This window comes from Myotis daubentonii, chromosome 4 (assembly GCF_963259705.1).
Source record: "Myotis daubentonii chromosome 4, mMyoDau2.1, whole genome shotgun sequence".
Taxonomy (NCBI): Eukaryota; Metazoa; Chordata; class Mammalia; order Chiroptera; family Vespertilionidae; genus Myotis; species Myotis daubentonii.
Window position 1 is genome coordinate 22,652,532 of NC_081843.1, and position 18,628 is coordinate 22,671,159.

Sequence of the window (18,628 nt, forward strand, 5' to 3'; positions counted from 1 at the left end):
GAGGGGATTGAATCTTGGTGGACAGCCAAAGCTAAAAAGAGAAAAGAAGGAAAAAAGCAGCCAGTAAGGAAATTCACTTGATAGTCTGCCAAAGTCACCAACATGATTTATTGGATCAGAAGAATAAGAAGTGACAGCTCAACCCGAAAGTTGAAAGGTCATTCAATAATCCATTTAATTAATAAGAATGGAGAGCTTGCCTGCACAGAACGAAACAGATTTTATCATGCCCAAACATACCACAATTTCAAAACTTTATTTTTTTTTCACATTGAGAAATTTATAAAAATCACACATCTATTTAAGTCTCTGCATATCGGGGGCATCTTGCTGGAAAAGCAGCTTAAATTTGCCATTTCATATGTACAAGGAGTAACTGAATTAGCAGAGGAAGTTCACAGTGTAAGTATGATGCAAGAAAATAACACTTCTCATCTCCATAGCCAGAACATTCTCTGTTAAGCAGAGCTCATGGCTTTTTACAATAGGGGTCTTTTGTTATTTATAAAATTGAATAATTTTGTCCGAAAAGTAATGAAGCTTCAATATTTCAGTTAAGGACTCTGAATTTGTTGATTAAAAATAAATTCAGGTCTGGCAGGGTGGCTTGGTTGGTTAGAGCGTCAGTTGGTACACCAAAAAAGGGTTCGGGTTTGATCCCCACTCAGGAGGGGGCATACAGGAGGCAACCAATGTTTCTCTTCCACATTGACAGTTCTCTCTCTCTCAAATCAATAAATATATCCTTGGGTGGGGGTTAAAATAATTTTTTAAAAAATATATTCAGGCCGAAACAGGTTTGGCTCAGTGGATAGAGCGTCGGCCTGCGGACTGAAAGGTCCCAGGTTCGATTCCAGTCAAGGGCATGTACCTGGGTTGCAGGCACTTCCCCGGTGGGGGATGTGCAGGAGGCAGCTGATGGATGTTTCTCTCTCATGGATGTTTCTAACTCTCTATCTCTCTCCCTTCCTCTCTGTAAAAAATCAATAAAATATATTAAAAAAAAAAAAATATATATATATATATATATATATATATATATACACACACACACACACACACACACACACACACACACACACATATTCAGAAAAATGCTCTCCCATCCTTTCACAAAAAAGGTCCAGCAGTGGCATAACTCTATTCAAGTAGTCAAAAATAATAAAATAAAAATCTCAATAAACTCAGCCAGGTAATTGGCCAGTTTAAAGTCTCTATTAAACATCCAGTGAAAGGTGTCAGAAAGACCACTGCAAGATATAATGGGCTCTTAAAAAAACATCTGGGTAAAATTATTAGATTCTGAGCAGTATCTGCAGCTGGTCATACAGGCAACTAAGTAGGTCAAGGTGACTTCAGCATGAAGACTGGCTTGCCTGCTGCTTGCTGGGAAAGGTGGAGCCCTTGGGCCCATGTCCACTTCCCACCTAGCCACCATGTAGGCCTACTGCATCACATCCCAGGGATACCGGGTGGGGATACAGGCAAGAGAACCAACACTACTCATGCCGATTCACTGTGTGCTTTGAGTAACAAATGGCCTTCCTTTATCCATTAAATCTCTACTTTGGCGCTTCTGCAGGTTTACCCTTTGCTATCTTTTATGAGGTTGGGGTTCTTCTCTGCCACTAACAGAATGCTCCATCCCTCTTCCCACACTCCCCTAGGCAGAGATTCCACTGACCTTTTTGTGCCTTTCATATTCCACTGTCACCATTTACCTTGAGTTGAAATTCCATCTGTTTTCCACTCAAATTCACCTGGCTCACTTGTGATCTCTCTGGTTTGCATCAAGGTTTTTTGTTTTTGGCTTTCTATATAATACATTATCATCAGACTACTATATTCTGCTTTAAACCACTTGCCTCAAATTCAATTTTTAAATTCAATTTTTTAATAATAAAACTTCAGTTTAGTATTAGGGTAAAGCACAAACACTCTGAGGCAAGAACTACCTCAGTGAGACAAGATATTAAAATTTTCAAACATTCCAGGAAGAATAAAATTAGTTTCTTCTGTTAGGAAAGAGAATATGTTTTTAACTGTGCTTTAAAATTAACAATGAAGGGTCCTGCCAGAGGCAAAGCTACACAACTCACACTCACCAAGTAACAGACTACCAGACACTCTGAAATGTTAACAACACAAGAAAATGCCTGCAGTAGACTCAGTATCTTATGAAACAATTGCTTTTCCCTGGACACTTGGATAATAAGGCCTGTGCCACAGCTGCACCATCCTATATTGGCAGCCACTAGCTAAATGTGGCTAGTGAGCACTTGAAATGTGAGCAACCTGGAAACTAAATTTTTAGCTTTATTTTATTTTATTTTTTTTAACAACAAGGATATGTTTATTGGTTTGAGAGAGGAAGGCAGAGAGAGAGGGAGAGAGAGAAACATCAACAACCAGTTGCCTCCTGTACAAGCCTGACCAGGAACTGAACCCACAACCCAAGTATGTGCCCTAACCGGGAATCGAACCTGAAACCTTTCGGTGTACAGGAAGATGCTCCAACCAACGGAGACACACTGGCCAGGGCTGATTTTAATTATTTTAATTTTAAAGTGATATTCAACACAGTCATTGGAAACTTTTATGTATGTTTACAAACACTTGGGTATGCAAATGGCTTTTTCAACTATAAATTTCATGACATCTAAATACAGATCAAGTATTTCCGATAAAAATTTAGCATCTGAATTGATATGTGTTGTTAAGTGTAAAAGTATAAAAGACTTGGTTTAAAATAAAGAATATAAAGTAACTCAATAGTTTTCGTATTAATACATGTTGAAATAATAATTGGGACACACTGGGTTAAATAAACTATATTATTAAATTAGTTTCACCTATTTTTCCTTAAATTTTAATTCAGCCACCAGAAAAATTTAAAATATCTACATGGTTCATGCTATATTTGGACAATGCCAGAGTAGTAATGATGAAAAAGCAAGATTCATTTAACTCAGGAAGAAAATTAGGCTGAAATAATTAATCCAGTAGCCAGTAAGTCTGAATAATGGGCAATTATCTAAGAAGGATACATAAGACAATATTTCTCAAATTTGGGGGGAGAAAACCCCTCCAACCCCCTCTCTCTTCAGATAAAGGGGGAGGGGGCCCTCCAGACCTGGTGGCTCTAGGTATAAAGTGCTCAGCTTCTGAAATAAATTCTCTCTTAGAGGCCTAAAGTAAGCAGTACTTGCTGTACCACGAAGTAAGGTACCTAAGGACACTGAAAGAATAAACAGAATGCCTGAGTGAACAATATGGAAATTTTCACATCAGGACTGGCCATCTGCTCTCTAGAAGACTTCTGTGTGAGCCAGTCTCTCCACAACCACTGAAGTGAAATGGAGTATCAGGTCAGGAAAAACCCTCATGAAAATAACTACTAACAAATAAATCATGATATACTTCAAAGCTAAATACCACTGGACTACATCACATGGCTTTTAATCAGTATGGCTAGGAAGTCATATATTTCCTGGGGGAATTTCTCTCACTTCTTTACTCTGGGAAATAGTGACATTCCAAAAGGCAAACCTGTAATATGGTACCTTCCATCCTGGAAAGAGTCCTCATTTTACTCTATACTCTGCCATTTTATTAACTTCTGCTTTCCCACTCTTCTTTCCAAGGTTTTGGACAAGGAAGAAAAAAGAAAATGATAGGATTATATAACAGGTAACAACAACCTCTCCAATGTTACTAAGCACTTACATAGTGACACAGTCACTCAGTGGATAATGACTCACGCATTTCCAAAGATAAATACATTACCAAAATTAAAAAACCTTGAAAGAAATGTAATAGATTACAGAGATGTTTGTTTTTAATAAATGAACTCTCAGATTACTTGCATTTTCCCCTAGAAATTCAGCTTTGGGATGTGTATATTTTCAAAATTCTTAATATAAAGCACAAAGCAATTACCTGGAAAAAAAATCTGGCATTTGGGCACCATAAATACAATATGCATATTCTGATGCTTGCCAAAATACTGCTAACCCCTAAGTAAACATGTAAGTCCTTAGTTGTGATTTTTTTTTTATTTCTTATGAGTTAGGGAGGAGGGGAAGAGAAATCAGTTCCAACTACATTATCTTAGGGGAACATAGACTAGAGAGCTAAATATACACTGGCACATATACTAATATGAAAGTAAACTAAATACCCTCACACCAGCCAATCCCATTTAACCAAAGCACAATATTAAACTGATCAGTTAGAATACATCCCTTGTATGTATTTCAATTAAATTCCTTTCTTTAACAGCCTTGTTGAAGGAATCATTTCATAAAAGAAACATATCTGCTTAGAAATGCCTCCTACACTCCCTTTTAGGCTGTTCTTTATCGTCCAGCATGGAGTCACATGTTCACCTCAAAACAACCCTTTACAAATATAAAAACAATTCTTAGCTTGCAGGCCTACAAAAACAAGCCAAGAGCCAATGCATTTTTCAAGTTGAAGTGTCCTTCAGAGGCAACTAGGGCAAGACTCCCTTATCTTACAGATGGGATCTGAAGTGAGAAGGGGTGACTGAGTGGGTCCTGGTCACACAGGATACTTGCCACTAAAATGATTTGTTTACTGCCTATTGGAACTTCTTGTTAGGAAGAACCACTGAAATCCAAGGGAAAATAAGAAAACAATGCTAAGTGCTAAGTAGGAGACAGCCAACCAGTGCAGAAGTTCCAAGAAGGGGACCAGTGATATGGAAATCTTCATTTCATGTCCACAGTGTGCCCGTCATCATCCTAGCTAGACAATATTTATCAATCCCATAGGCCTTCAGTTACACTTTGAAAAGTAGACAGGAAATATTAGCGAAAGGCACTATATTTAAAGCAGTATCATGGGCAAGGCCAGGAGGTAAAAATCAGCATATTGTACCACCTGCCTCATCCCAGGAGTACAGCAATAAGTGGAGTAACTTGGTCCTGGGCTCATCTCAGCTCCTCTTTTATGGTATCTGACTATATTAATTTGCTATTTCTGCTATAAAAAATTACCACAAACTTAGTAGCTTAGAACACCATAAATTTATCCTACAGTTCTGGAGATGAAAAGTCCAAAATGGGCCTCACTGAAATAAAATCCAGGTGTCAGCTGGGCAAGTTCCTTTAAGGAGTCTCCATCTCCTTGCCTTTTCCAGCTTCTAGAGTTTACCTGCATTTCTTGGTTTGTGGCTCCCATCCATCTTCAAAGCCAATAATGGCCAGACAAGTCCTTCTCAGTGTACCACTTTGACATTATGCTTTAGCTCTTGATTCCACTTTTAAGCATCCTTCTGATTATATTGGATACTCCAGGATAAACTCCCTTTCTCAAGAAGAGATGACTAGCAACCCAATTTCATTTGCAACCTCAAATTCCCCCTTGCCACGTAACATAACATATTCACAGGTTCTGATGATTAGAATGTGGACATCTTTGAGGAGCTATTATTCTGCCTACCACAGTCACCATGAGTCAATAAGCAATCTCCTCAGAGCCTCAGTTTCCTCACCTGAGATAATAACACTGAGCTAACAGTTCCTACTGCAAAGAGTGGCAGTGAAGACCGAATCATCCAGGTAAAGTGCTTGACTCATGAAAGGGCTCAGTCCAGAGTCAGCTGAGCATGTTCAACTTTACATAAAAAGTGGTCAGACAGAGGTCAGGACTGGGTCTGTCTGCACAGTTTATTCACTATAAGCTTGTGACCTTGTTATATAAGAGTGTTTCAAGATTTTTAATGTTTGTGGTTCATCATCTATGAGTCTTATCACAGCTTCAAAACAAACAGAAAACCTAGAAGAAATAAGATCAACACACACACTCTAAAACAGGACAACTTAAAAAGGTAGAAATTATCACAAAACAATTAGAAAGTAAAGATGGCACAATTTAAAAAACAACAACAACATATTTTTATTGATTTCAGAGAGAAAGGGAGAGGGAGAGAAAGAAACATCAATGATGAGAGAGAATCATCTATCGGCTGTCTCCTGCACAACCTCCACTGGGGATTGAGCCCACAACCTGAACATGTGCCCTGGTCAGGAACCGTGACCTCCTGGTTCATAGGTCAACGTTCAACCACTGAACCATGCCAGCTGCACAAGATGGTATGATTTTTTTAGATACATGGATTCAAGGGATCAAAATATATACAAAGACCACTAAATTTGGTTCTGAGCTTCCTGCACAACTTTTGCTTTCTCCAATCCCTTATATCTTCCTCTCTCTCTAGTTCTTAACACACTTACCTGAAGGCTGACCCCTCATTCTCCTGGGAAACCCTCCACACCCCTAGTGCCAACTCCTCAGAGCAGTCTTCCCTGAACTAATCCAATCAACTGACCTCCACGATCCAACAAAGCTTGTCATAGACCTGTCACCACACTCATACTACGGAAAAGCCTACATATTGGCCACACTAGCTGGTGGCACTACTGATGTCAGGGAACAAGTTTTATTCATCTTTATAGCTGTTAAGTATAGTGGACCCTCAAATGTTTGTTGAAGTACTAAGTCATGCTTCTGAGTCTAACTTAAAGTGTGAGGAGATCCATTTTTGGCTTTAGTTCTTATGTAGCAGCATTTACAAGACTTAAGAGATATGTAATAATGGGAATAAAAGCATCTCTTATGATATATGATGACAACCTTGCTAAAATAATAGCAAAATATTAAAAAGTCAATTTTAAGTATGGGTACCAAAAGTATGAAATTCCTAATATGTTTATTCTAATGTACATTAATCAGTACCCAGAGGACATGACAGATAGAAAATGATTTCCTTCTATGAGTAAGTGTAGTGACAACTATGAGATTATCAGAGAAAACCAAGGGATCCTAGAACGATCTTCAATCATGGGCAATTGTTAAACCCAATGCCTGGTCCAAACTCTGAAGAGTTAGACCCAGGGCCCTGGCAGGTTTGGCTCAGTAAATAGAGCATAGGCCCATGGACTGAAGAGTCATGGGTTCAATTCTGTTGCCCAAGAAAACTGACATCTTAGGCAAGATTGACGCTGAAATTGCTTTATTTTCTTTATTGCTTTATTTTCTTGGGCTCCTGGGTCCCTTTTGTTGTTGTTGTTGTTGTTGTTGTTGTTGTTAATCCTCACTGGAGGATATTTTTCCATTGATTTTCAGAGAGAGTGAAAGGCAGGGGTAGAGACAGAGAGAAACATTGATGTTAGAGAGAAACATCGATTGGTTACCTCCCAAATGCACCCCAAATAGGGTTCGAGCCTGTAACCGAGGTACGTGAATTGAACCCATGACTTTTCAGTCCATGGGCCTATGTTCTATTCACTAAGCCAGGGCCCTAGGACTAACTCTTCAGAGTTTGGACCAGGCATTGGGTTTAACAATTGCCCATGAATTTCAGCATCAATCTTGCCTAAGATATAAGTTCTTTGTTTTTTAAATGACTTTAAGAATGTCACCTACAGGGTAAGAAAATCCAACATCAAATATACCCTTGATGTTGTATAAAAAGCTTTATTTATGAATAAGGCAATTTTATATATACTGACTCAATTCTACCAGCAAAGCACAGCACTATCAGATGCCACCTGGTGGCACAGAGGGACCCTACACTGGAATTATAAGTTTTTCCCCCTAATAAATTCCTCTTTAAAAAATTCATTACAACAGTATTTCCCAAAGGGTGTTCCTTAGAACTGATGCCACAAAGTTCCCTTGGCAACTAAGTTTAAAAATTCGTAAAGGCGTTAGAAGGGAGTGAAAATGTTGTCTTTAGTTAATAGTTTAGTGTATTTCTTTTTTTTCCATCACCATTTATTCCCCTACACCCTCCTCTTTCACCTCCACCCACTCCCCTTCCCCCAAAAACACACTATTGTCTGTGTCCATGAGTTCTTCCTCTTTTGCCTTTTTTGCTCAATCCTGATCCCCGCCCCCCCCCCCCAACTCCCACACACACACAAAGCTGTCTGCCTGCTCTCTATGAGTCTGTCTCTATTTTGCTTGTTAGTTCAGTTATAGTCTATTTTCAAGGTGACACTTAAGTATCATGTGAATTTCAATTCAATTAATTAGGATTTTAGTGTCAGGGACACTGAGAAGCCAGTGAAAAAAGTAAGAAGAATGAACCAGGCAGGGGCACCAAAGAGCTCTGTTGTAAATGATTCCTACATATTGATCTATGGAACCTGAAAGGCCAGGCATGAGGAGAGTGGTGGTGGTGAGAGGGGACCCAAAATGACTTAACGTACCACTACTAAAATCATTCTCATTTGAGCAATTTCAAGATAAAATGCCCTTTATTAGCCATTCATTCAACCTCTCAGTTACAACATTGATCAAGCTGTAGGAGTAAGAAGGCAAAACTTTGGCTTCAAGGCACTCAATAAATATTATCTGAACAAATTCTTTTCATTCAACCTACCCTAGAGATGCAGACAGTTCTATAGTGAGGACGCCATGAAGTACAGAGAAGCAGATATGGAGTGCTACAGGAAAAAGGAGGAGGAACACCTGTGCCCACTGGTTGGTCACGTTACATAATATCTGGTGTAGATGCTTTTAAGAAAACAGACACAATACTTGCTTAAAGTGCTTTCAGCCAGGTGGCTTTCTAATTAGGCTATTTTAAGACTATTACTTTATTCATAATCCGATGTATTTCACTCAGATGTGACTTCGTAAAACAAGCATTTAACTCCACCCTCTCCACCCTCTCTAATTTGAGAGAGAATCTCAAACACAGAAAAGTCAAATATTTTGTTTGAGTTTCCAGATTCTGTCCAGGGCAGACAAAGGGTAAGGATCAGGCACTGCCAGTTCTCGAGCTAGTGCTGTACTCCCAACAGCACTATTGTAGGTTGAATGAAAAAAAGAGTACTTCAATTTATTGCAAATTTTCTTTTTTAAAAGAAGTCACTAACCACAGAATATAACATTTTACCAGAAAACATTTTTACAGCGAATAATGAAATAAGATGGAAAAAAAATCAAGTAAGCAACCAGGGAGAGGGAGAGGGAGGGAAGAAAGGGGGAGGGGAATGGAGAAACATCAATGAGAGAGAAACATCAACATTGATTGGCTTCCTCCTGCAAGCCCCCTGCTGGGGATTGAGCCTGCAACCTGGGCTTGTGCCCTGACCAGGAATCCAACCAGTGACCTCTTGGTGTATGTGTCAATGCTCAAACACTGAGTCACACTGACCCAGCAAAAAAATATATTTTTTAATCAAGAAAGAAAAAAATCCACAATTCAGCCAGTGTGGCTCCGCAGTTGAGCAAGGACCTATTAACCAGGAGGTCACAATTCAATTCCCGGTTAGGGCACATGCCTGGTTGCAGGCTCGATCCCCAGTGTGGGGAGTGCAGAAGGCAGCCAATCAATGATTCTCTCTCTTCATTGTTGTTTCTATCTCTCCCTTTCCCCTCCTCTCTGAAATCAATAAAAATATATTATAAAAAAAGAAAAGAAACCACAGCCTTGGCTGGGGTGGCTCAATCCCGAGCACTGAGAGGTGACAGGTTGGATTCATGATTGGGGCACATGCCCAGGTTGAGGGCTTAGTCCCCAGTCAGGGTGCATATGGGAGGCAACCTACTGATGCCCGCCCCCTCTCTCAAATCAATAAAGAAAACATTTTAAAAATAAAAAGAACCACAGATTTAATTACACAAAAATATAGAACTGCTATATAAAAAATGATAATAAACCAGCTAGGAAAACAATAAACAGAAATATAACAAAGGGTTACTGCCCACACCACCTAACAGGCAGGCCCACATAAACTGACAAATCAACACCAAGACTGAGATCAACAGGTAAAGGACATGGGTAACTGAGATGAAATAGTTAAAACAACAAAAAGAGAAAGCAGTTAACATTAAGTGCTGAGGTGGTAAGTAAAAATCTCCCTAATTTCCTTATTATAATGTGCAAAAATATCAAACATTAGATAAATAGTATTAAAGGAATGGCAATGGTAAAGTCCCATGGAAACAGATCTTACAACATTCTTGAGGGCAGGAATGAGCTACCCGCCCTCTTAGCACCCCCCTAGGACCTAGGCACGATGCTTCATATATGGTACATGCTCAAAATATTTGTAGACCAATGCCCAGCTAGTTTCAAGGATCAAATGCCACAGGCTATTTCTAAGATAATTTTTAAAAAATTACTAAGGCAATGGAAAGACGTGCATTTTGTAAATGCTTGTGGCTTGTTGAATGAGAACATCTGCTTTCTACAACAGTCTAAACACTTCTTCAGTTAAGCTCTATAGCCAAATGTTAAGTGTGTCACATGTTCCTCAGGCCTTATTTTGTGTATACAATCTAAACACAACACTAACTCAGAATTTACACTTCAAGCTGTACCATTAAAAAAGAAGTGTGCATATGTTTCACTTATTGAGCATCTGCTATTAATAAATAAGTTAAAACTATTTGACTTCAGGGTAAGAGAAAGAAAAGAGGAAAAAAAGCCTAGATGCCCAAAGCATGATTTACTTTAGGTAGTTCTTCATAGCACATATTATGGAAAATCATTCCAAATTTGTCTTTTTCTTCTAAAAATGGTTCACTAAGCTAAGTGGCAGATTATCCGCAAAAAATTAGGTGAAAAATGATTAATTAGAATTAATCTCACTTCTTGCAACAGGATTTTACAAGACTGAACTAGAATCACAAGATAGGAAAGAAATGTAATAAAGCTAAGCCAGACTAGATTTATTCTAAGAAATTTCATGTAATCATTTGTCAAAATTAGTGAATTTTGCCCAAAGAGCTTCATTTTGTACCTTCAAGTAGTTTTTACCCATTTAACGCCTTCCTTTGCTTAAAAACAGAAAAGAAAAAAATGGGGATGAAAGGCTACTGAAAGGCTTTTGCAAAAAGCAGCAATATTTTGGAAACCTCTGAATGAAAAGTAATACAAGATGAATCATTATAGCACATTATATAAACTAACTAGGTAACTAAATATCTTTCCACAATCTTGAAATATCCTTTGACTAAGAACTTGAATATTACCATCACTTTAGTGAATGTCTCTAGATTTCCCTTTCATATGTAATCTTCCGTTGAGATCTTCTTCAAAGGGCTTTACTTTTCAAAGATTTTTGAAAGTCTGCTTCTTAAGCTTAAAATGGTAGTATTTTGTTTTCAAAATTCAAACTAAGTCTTCTTAATCATCTGAACCTGTGTAGCTCAAAGTCTTTAAAATGGACAGAAGACATACTATGTGTCAGCTTGATCTCCTCTCCCAATGTCCCCTGATCAAAAACATGAATACAGATTTTCTATGCATAAAACTTTAAGATAATGTATATATTAAAATTGCCAGTCATATAATTGTTTGATATATTAATAGTATACTATTATAACCAAAAAATAATAATAAAGCAATCTAATACCCAGTAATAGAAGGATAGTTACATATTTTTAGTTGAGCTACTGGGGAAAAGATGGTATGGCCATTAATCTGATCACTCACTTGGCAAATAGTGATTGAGCCCCTGCTATGTACCAGACACTGGAGAAAGAATGCTAAACTGAAGACACACGGTCCTACCCTCAAAGTCTCACAGTCTGGGGAAGAAGGCAGACATTACACAAATCATCTCATAAATACATACATAAATACTAACCATGTTAAGTACTATGAAAGAAAACAACAGGGTACCCAACTGAGATTGGAGATTGCAGAAATGATATTTGAGGGGATTCTTAGGTATGAATAGGGGTTTGACAAATGGGGAGTTGAGCCCTAGGGACCGGGGAGGCAGGGGGCACAGTACAGGCAGAAAGACAATACATGCAAAGGCCAAAGTGTGAGGGAAAAGGGGCTAGAATGAATACTAGTTAAGTGACCATTGGTCTAGCCCAGGGAAGAGCAAGGGGCTTGGACCAGTGTGCTAACAAAGGAGATGGAGACGAGAGAGCGGATGAAAATGTATTCCACAGAGAATGGACATGATGCTATAACTGATATAAAGAAAGAACATGGAACAACATGAAAAAAGGAGTATGATACAATGTTTAATTTAAAATGTAGGACCTCATATAATATATGATTTAGCTAAAGTGAAAAAAATACATTTGAGAATTATGAAACTGGCAGTAGGCTTATAGTGTAATGTAACATGACTTTTATACTTGCAAACACTTCTTAAAGGAAATGTATTCCTTAATTATGGTACATCAACTGACAATATAACCATTACAAAGTTGGACCAGAACTTATAACTGTGAACACAAAAAAGAAATTACGACATAATAAAATTTAAAGTGCAAAACCTGTAATTGCAGACAGTATAATCAAGTTACATTTTAAAAAGCTAAACATTTAAGACACTACAGAACATAAAACAATACAATTATTTAATACAAATACAGAGAAAAGGAATCAAGAAAATGAAAGTAATCATAAAGGTAACACATGCAAAAGAAGCTATCAATATACATATGTTTTTGTTAAAGTTCTAATGTCTTACTACAAATGATTTTTACCTTTCTTTAATGAATGTAATGCTGATGTGAAGAAGGTCAAATAACCAGGTGGCTGGGGTGAACCACTGAACTCAAAGTACCCAAGTACTCCAGGCTGCAGGAACAAGAGCAGAATTAGGTGACTGAGGTATCACTAATCATTGTGCAATGGGGACATTTTAAAACAAGAAAGAACATGGCATTATAATTTGACAATTGTCATTTGCTGCGTTTAATTTTTTTTAAAAGCCTAACCACATGAAAAAATTTTGGGTTTAGGGTGGACCTTTCCTTCCATTTAGACAACAGGGTTAAGGGATACAATTGCAGCAGCTTTTACAGGGGGAATTAATTCAGAGCTGAAACTTCCTTCCCTCTTCTTAAGCAGGTCTTTCCACTCTCTGTTGACAGTTCTCCTAGGTCCCTGGTTCAAAACCTCACCATCAAGTACAAGTACTCACTTACTTCTGTTTGGCAACTCCAGACAAGCTGTCAATTTCCTCGTAATCTTTCTTAGATTTATTTCTCCCTCAAATTGCTTTCTCGCATCCCAACACCCCTTCACACTTACTGGAAATCAGGTTAAATCTGATTTGCTCCACTTGTGTTCCAGGTAGTTCTTCGAGGGGCTCTTTTCTCTCCCACACCCAGAACCCAGCATTCTACCATAAAAACCCTCTTCTCTTGTCAGATCAGTCTGCAAAGGGCCCATCTCCTACTCTCTTGCTCCTCTTCCCCCACAAACTTATTTCCACCTGTTCATTCAACTTCTCTAAGCTTAGGACAGAATTCCCCTCCATTCTGCTAAACCAATAAATTATCTCTTCCATATACATCCTGCCTTCCTGTTCAGAATAATTCCTTCCATCGCTAAAGGCCCTGTGGCACTCATTCTCTCTGGTTTTGTTCTGAAATGATTGTATCTGTCTTAAAAGCCAAACTGAGATCCCTGAGGAAAGAGTGCTGAGCTTGGAGTCAGAACACTTAAGCTCAAGTCCAAAAGCTAAATGATCTTGGGTGAACATTTCAAAGAGAAACCTCAGTTTCCTTACATAGCAAATGGGTCAATTCATCATAGGGTTACTGAGAAGAATGAGCTTGATGAACTATACAGCACTAGGCAAATGTAAAGCATTCTCTCTAGCCCTAAAGCATGCAACATCATGCTCTTAATAAATAATTGTGGAGCTGATTTGATCATTGGGGCAAAATCAGACCCAAAAGATAAGGTAGGAATTTCATCTGTTGGTAAAATTTTAAATCAGTAATTTGTATAAAAAGAAGAAAATTTCTGATCTGTAGTGGAACATACTGTCTTTCAAATCCAAATCACATGCTTACTCTCATAAAATTTTATTTATTTATTTATTTATTTATTTATTTATTTATTTATTTATTTATAAAACTAGAGGCCCAGTACATGAAAATTCATGCACTGGAGGGGGGGCCCCCTCAGCCCAGCCTGCCCCCTCTCACAGTCTGGGAGCCCTCAGGAGTGGGAGATGGCCTGGAGATCAGGGGAAGGTGACGTCCATCACACCTCTGCTGCTGCCACTGCCAGCAGTGCAAGCCTCGGCCGGCCCTGGTCACCTGAGCCTCGGCCGGCCCTGGGTGGCTGGGCAGCCACCATCTGAGGCCTGCCTGCACCTTGGGCCGGCCCTGGGTGGCTGGGGGGCTGAGGGACTGGGGGACTCCAGAGGCAGGCTAGTGGAGCAGCCACACGCCTGCCACCACAGCGGGGCTGAAGGGACTGGGCGCCATCATCTTGTGGCTGGGGTGCCACCATCTTTGAGGGCGTGGCAGTCAATTAGCATATTCCCTCCTTATTGGCTGTGGGTGCCGCCATCTTTGAGGCAGGGCAGTCAATTAGCATATTCCCTTTTTATTGGCTGTGGGCACCACCATCTTGCGACAGCATGAGGATCAATTAGCATATTCCCTCTTTATTAGATAGGATATATTTTTATTGATTTCAGAGAGGAAAGGAAAGGGAGAGATAAAAACAATAATGATGAGCGAGAATCATTGATCTGCCTCCTGCATGCTCCACACTGGGGATTAAGCCCGCAATCTGGGCATGTGTCCTTATCTGGAATCGAACTGTGACCTCCCGGTTCAACTACTGAACCATGCTGGCTGGGCAAGATTCAATTTTAAATAAATCACTTATTCTGACAGAAACTGAGATAGTCAGAATGTTGAGTCCTAATACTATCTAAGAAAATCCAGCAGGAGAACCAAGATGGCGGCATAGGTTAACGCCGGAGTTTGCTGCTTTGAACAACTACTTCAAAAGTGAAACTAAAACACGGAACGGACATCACCCAGAACCACAGGAACGCTGGCTGAGTGGAAGTCCTACAACTAGGAGGAAAGAGAAACACACACGGGCACTCAGAGGAGGCGCAGTGGTGAAGTCAAATTCTGAGGTGCGGAGTGCGCGGAGTGGGCTGGCGGTGGAGGGCGCGGTTGTTGTTTTCAATTGGGAGGGAGTCGCAGACTCTGAGCACCAGATCCGGGCGAGTCTTTAGGGACCCAGACTCAAACAGGAGAAGCGGGACTGTCTGGCTTCGGTCAGAGCGAGTGCAGCTTTCTCTCCAAGCTTTGCAGCGGGTGCTGGGACTCAGAGAGGCAGAGCCCCTGGGGACAGGACTGAGAGCTGCCATAACTGCTCTCTCAGGCCCACCCTGTTGATCCTGTGCGACCCGCCCTGCCCAAGCCCTGCACAGAGGCATTTGCCGGGTAGCCTCAGGCAAAGGCTAGATTAGCACCTCCCTAGAGGACAGAAGTTCTCTCACTGCTGACACAGCTGATTCTCATAGCCACTTGGCCTGGAGGTCAAACCCTCCCTGGAATTAGCTACAACAATCAAGATTTAACTATAAGACTGCGAACAAAGACCACTAGGGGGTACACCAAGGAAGCATAACAAAATGCGGAGAAAAGAAACAGGACAAAATTGTCAATGGAAGATATAGAGTTCAGAACCACACTTTTAAGGTCTCTCAAGAACTGTTTAGAAGCTGCCGATAAACTTAATGAGATCTACACGAAAACTAATAAGACCCTCAATCTTATATTGGGGAACCAACTAGAAATTAAGCATACACGGACTGAAATAACGAATATTATACAGACGCCCGACAGCAGACCAGAGGAGCGCAAGAATCAAGTCAATGATTTGAAATGCGAGGAAGCAAAAAACATCCAACCGGAAAAGCAAAATGAAAAAAGAATCCAAAAATGCGAGGATAGTGTAAGGAGCCTCTGGGACAGCTTCAAGCGTACCAACATCAGAATTATAGGGGTGCCAGAAGATGAGAGAGAGCAAGATATTGAAAACCTATTTGAAGAAATAATGACAGAAAACTTCCCCCACCTGGTCAAAGAAATGGACTTACAGGTCCAAGAAGCGCGGAGAACCCCAAACAAAAGGAATCCAAAGAGGACCACACCAAGACACATCATAATTAAAATGCCAAGAGCAAAAGATAAAGAGAGAATCTTAAAAACAGCAAGAGAAAGAAACTCAGTTACCTACAAGGGAATACCCATACGACTGTCAGCTGATTTCTCAACAGAAACTTTGCAGGCCAGAAGGGAGTGGCAAGAAATATTCAAAGTGATGAATACCAAGAACCTACAACCAAGATTACTTTATCCAGCAAAGCTATCATTCAGAGTTGAAGGTCAGATAAAGAGCTTCACAGATAAGGAAAAGCTAAAGGAGTTCATCACCACCAAACCAGGATTATATGAAATGCTGAAAGGTATCCTTTAAGAAGAGGAAGAGGAAGAAAAAGGTAAAGATACAAATTATGAACAACAAATATGCATCTATCAACAAGTGAATCTAAGAATCAAGTGAATAAATAATCTGATGAACAGAATGAACTGGTGATTATAATAGAATCAGGGACATAGAAAGGGAATGGACTGACTATTCTTGGGGGGGAAAGGGGTGTGGGAGATGTGGGAAGAGACTGGACAAAAGTCGTGCTCCTATGGATGAGGACAGTGGGTGGGGAGTGAGGGCGGAGGGTGGGGCGGGAACTGGGAGGAGGGGAGTTATGGGGGGGGGGAAAAAGAGGAACAAATGTAATAATATGAACAATAAAGATTTAATTTAAAATAAATAAATAAATAAATAAATAAATAAATAAATAAAAAGAAAATCCAGCAAATAACCAATTTCTAAAAAAACTGATAACATCAGAAAATAAAGTATTGAAAATAGGAATTTTCTTTTGCTAAACTCTTTCAAAATCTTTTTTTTTTTTTTAATTCTCAACTGAGAATATGTTTAGAGATGAAGGGGGAGAAAGAGAGAAAGAACAATGATGTGAAAGAGAAAAATCAATCGATTGCCTCCCATATGCGCCCTGACCAGGTATTTGAATCCACAACTAGGAATGTGCCGACTAGAAATCAAACCCGCAACCTCTTGGTGTATAGGACAATGTTCCAACCAACTGAGCCCCCCAGCCAGGGCTCCTCCAAAATCTTTTTAACAAGCCAATCCAGAATTGGCTGAAAGTAGAATTGCATACTGTTTTGGTTTCAAACCATGCTACAATGGTTTAATAAACCTTACTACAAAGAACAAAAGAAAAACAAATCTTCTGATATTCTAGTAACTTAGTTAATGTTGGATGCAAGATTACAAAAATGAAAACTAGTGGAAACAAAATGGACTTATTTAAGTTTCTTTATATTACAACCAATCTCCCAAACCAAAAGCAAATGAAATAAATTCATCTAAATACTAATAAATGTTTCATTGCTAAAAATTAAATGAGATGAATGTCACATCATGTTATCACCAATGGCTTCACAGAAGTGAACATATGGCCCATAAACACATTTATATCTACATGAATGTATGCAATTATATATATGTTTATATATAGAAATGCACACTTGTACAGACATTAATGGAAGTAAAAAAGTTTTTAAACCTGAGTCTTCAAGAGAAACTGCAATAAACCTTTAAAAATGTACAAAGGGCCAAACCAGTTTGTCTCAGTGGATAGAGCATCGGCCTGCGGACTGAAAGGTCCCAGGTTCGATTCCGGTCAAGGGCATGTATGTACCTTGGTTGCGGGCACATCCCTAGTAGGAGGTGTGCAGGAGGCAGCTGGTCCATGTTTCTCTCTCATCCATGTTTCTAACTCTCTATCCCTCTCCCTTCCTCTCTGTAAAAAATCAATAAAATATATATATTTTTAAAAATGTACAAAGGTTGGACCATTTGCAGGGGTCCTTTGTGGACATTTCTACAGGTTTATTCTTGTCGAGGGCATCACTGCTGCAATTTTCCAAGGGGCTACATAGCTTGGACAAAGGAGCCTATCTTCAGAAGAACTGGTATTGAACTTTTCAAGTAGTTTGACCAAAGAAATTTCATAAACAATACAAAGCAAGTAATATCATATGCAAAATTATTTTCTTTTCATTGTCAAAAACGCAGATAAGATTCAACAACTATGAGACGATTTAAAGCTGTATATCAGCTATTTTAAAACATACCAAAAAAAAAAAAACAGACAAAATATATTTTAAGTATTATTTTTAAAATATTCACCATGCTGTGACAATCTGTATAAGTTTTGAAAATTGGCCTGTTTGAGAATGTAACTTAAAATTAATATTTCAAAATAATAAAAAGAAGAAATAAAGTGTTAATTATCTGTTTATTTCTATTACAAATTATCATTTAAAAGTTACTAAACTGGCTCTGGTTTTGCTTAAGATCAAACAAATTTTGCAACCATTTCCTCAAAGTTTCAGTCTTGCCTAACAGAAGCTGTATTTGAAAGGTGATTACATATCTCAGAGTTCCTTCCACAGTTCTTTCTTAAATCTGGAAAAAGGGGAGTTTGGGGAATATAAACCATGCATATTCACATATGTAGATCTTTCTAGGTCAAGGTCCCTTGTTTGCTCAGCTGCAAATAAACCAGGGGCTGGTTGAAAGCACAACTGTAACCCTGCCTAATATATTTTGAGGCTCTCTTTCAGCACATAAGCCAGCCTGACACTGGGTTATATAGTTGGGGTGCAAGCCCTGCTGGTACATAAGTTGTCCCTCCTCACTCTGCTGCTTACCATGTGTAAGATCACCTGACCCCAGATTCCATCTGCAGTGTTTCTA

General features: G+C 39.1%; 1 protein-coding gene across 10 annotated transcripts in view; it reads right to left on the reverse strand.

Annotated features, from left to right (window-relative positions):
- Positions 1–18,628, reverse strand: part of TXNDC11 (thioredoxin domain containing 11) — a 74,565-nt gene that overhangs the window by 29,197 nt on the left and 26,740 nt on the right. For 9 of the 10 annotated variants that reach the window (XM_059693175.1, XM_059693173.1, XM_059693177.1 and 6 more), the window contains one exon: positions 12,496–12,589. In XM_059693175.1, the coding sequence (XP_059549158.1) occupies positions 12,496–12,589 (94 nt within the window). Of the gene's footprint in view, positions 1–3,563; positions 3,594–12,495; positions 12,590–18,628 lie in introns of those variants that run through there. The other variant, XM_059693182.1, reaches the window with a different exon arrangement.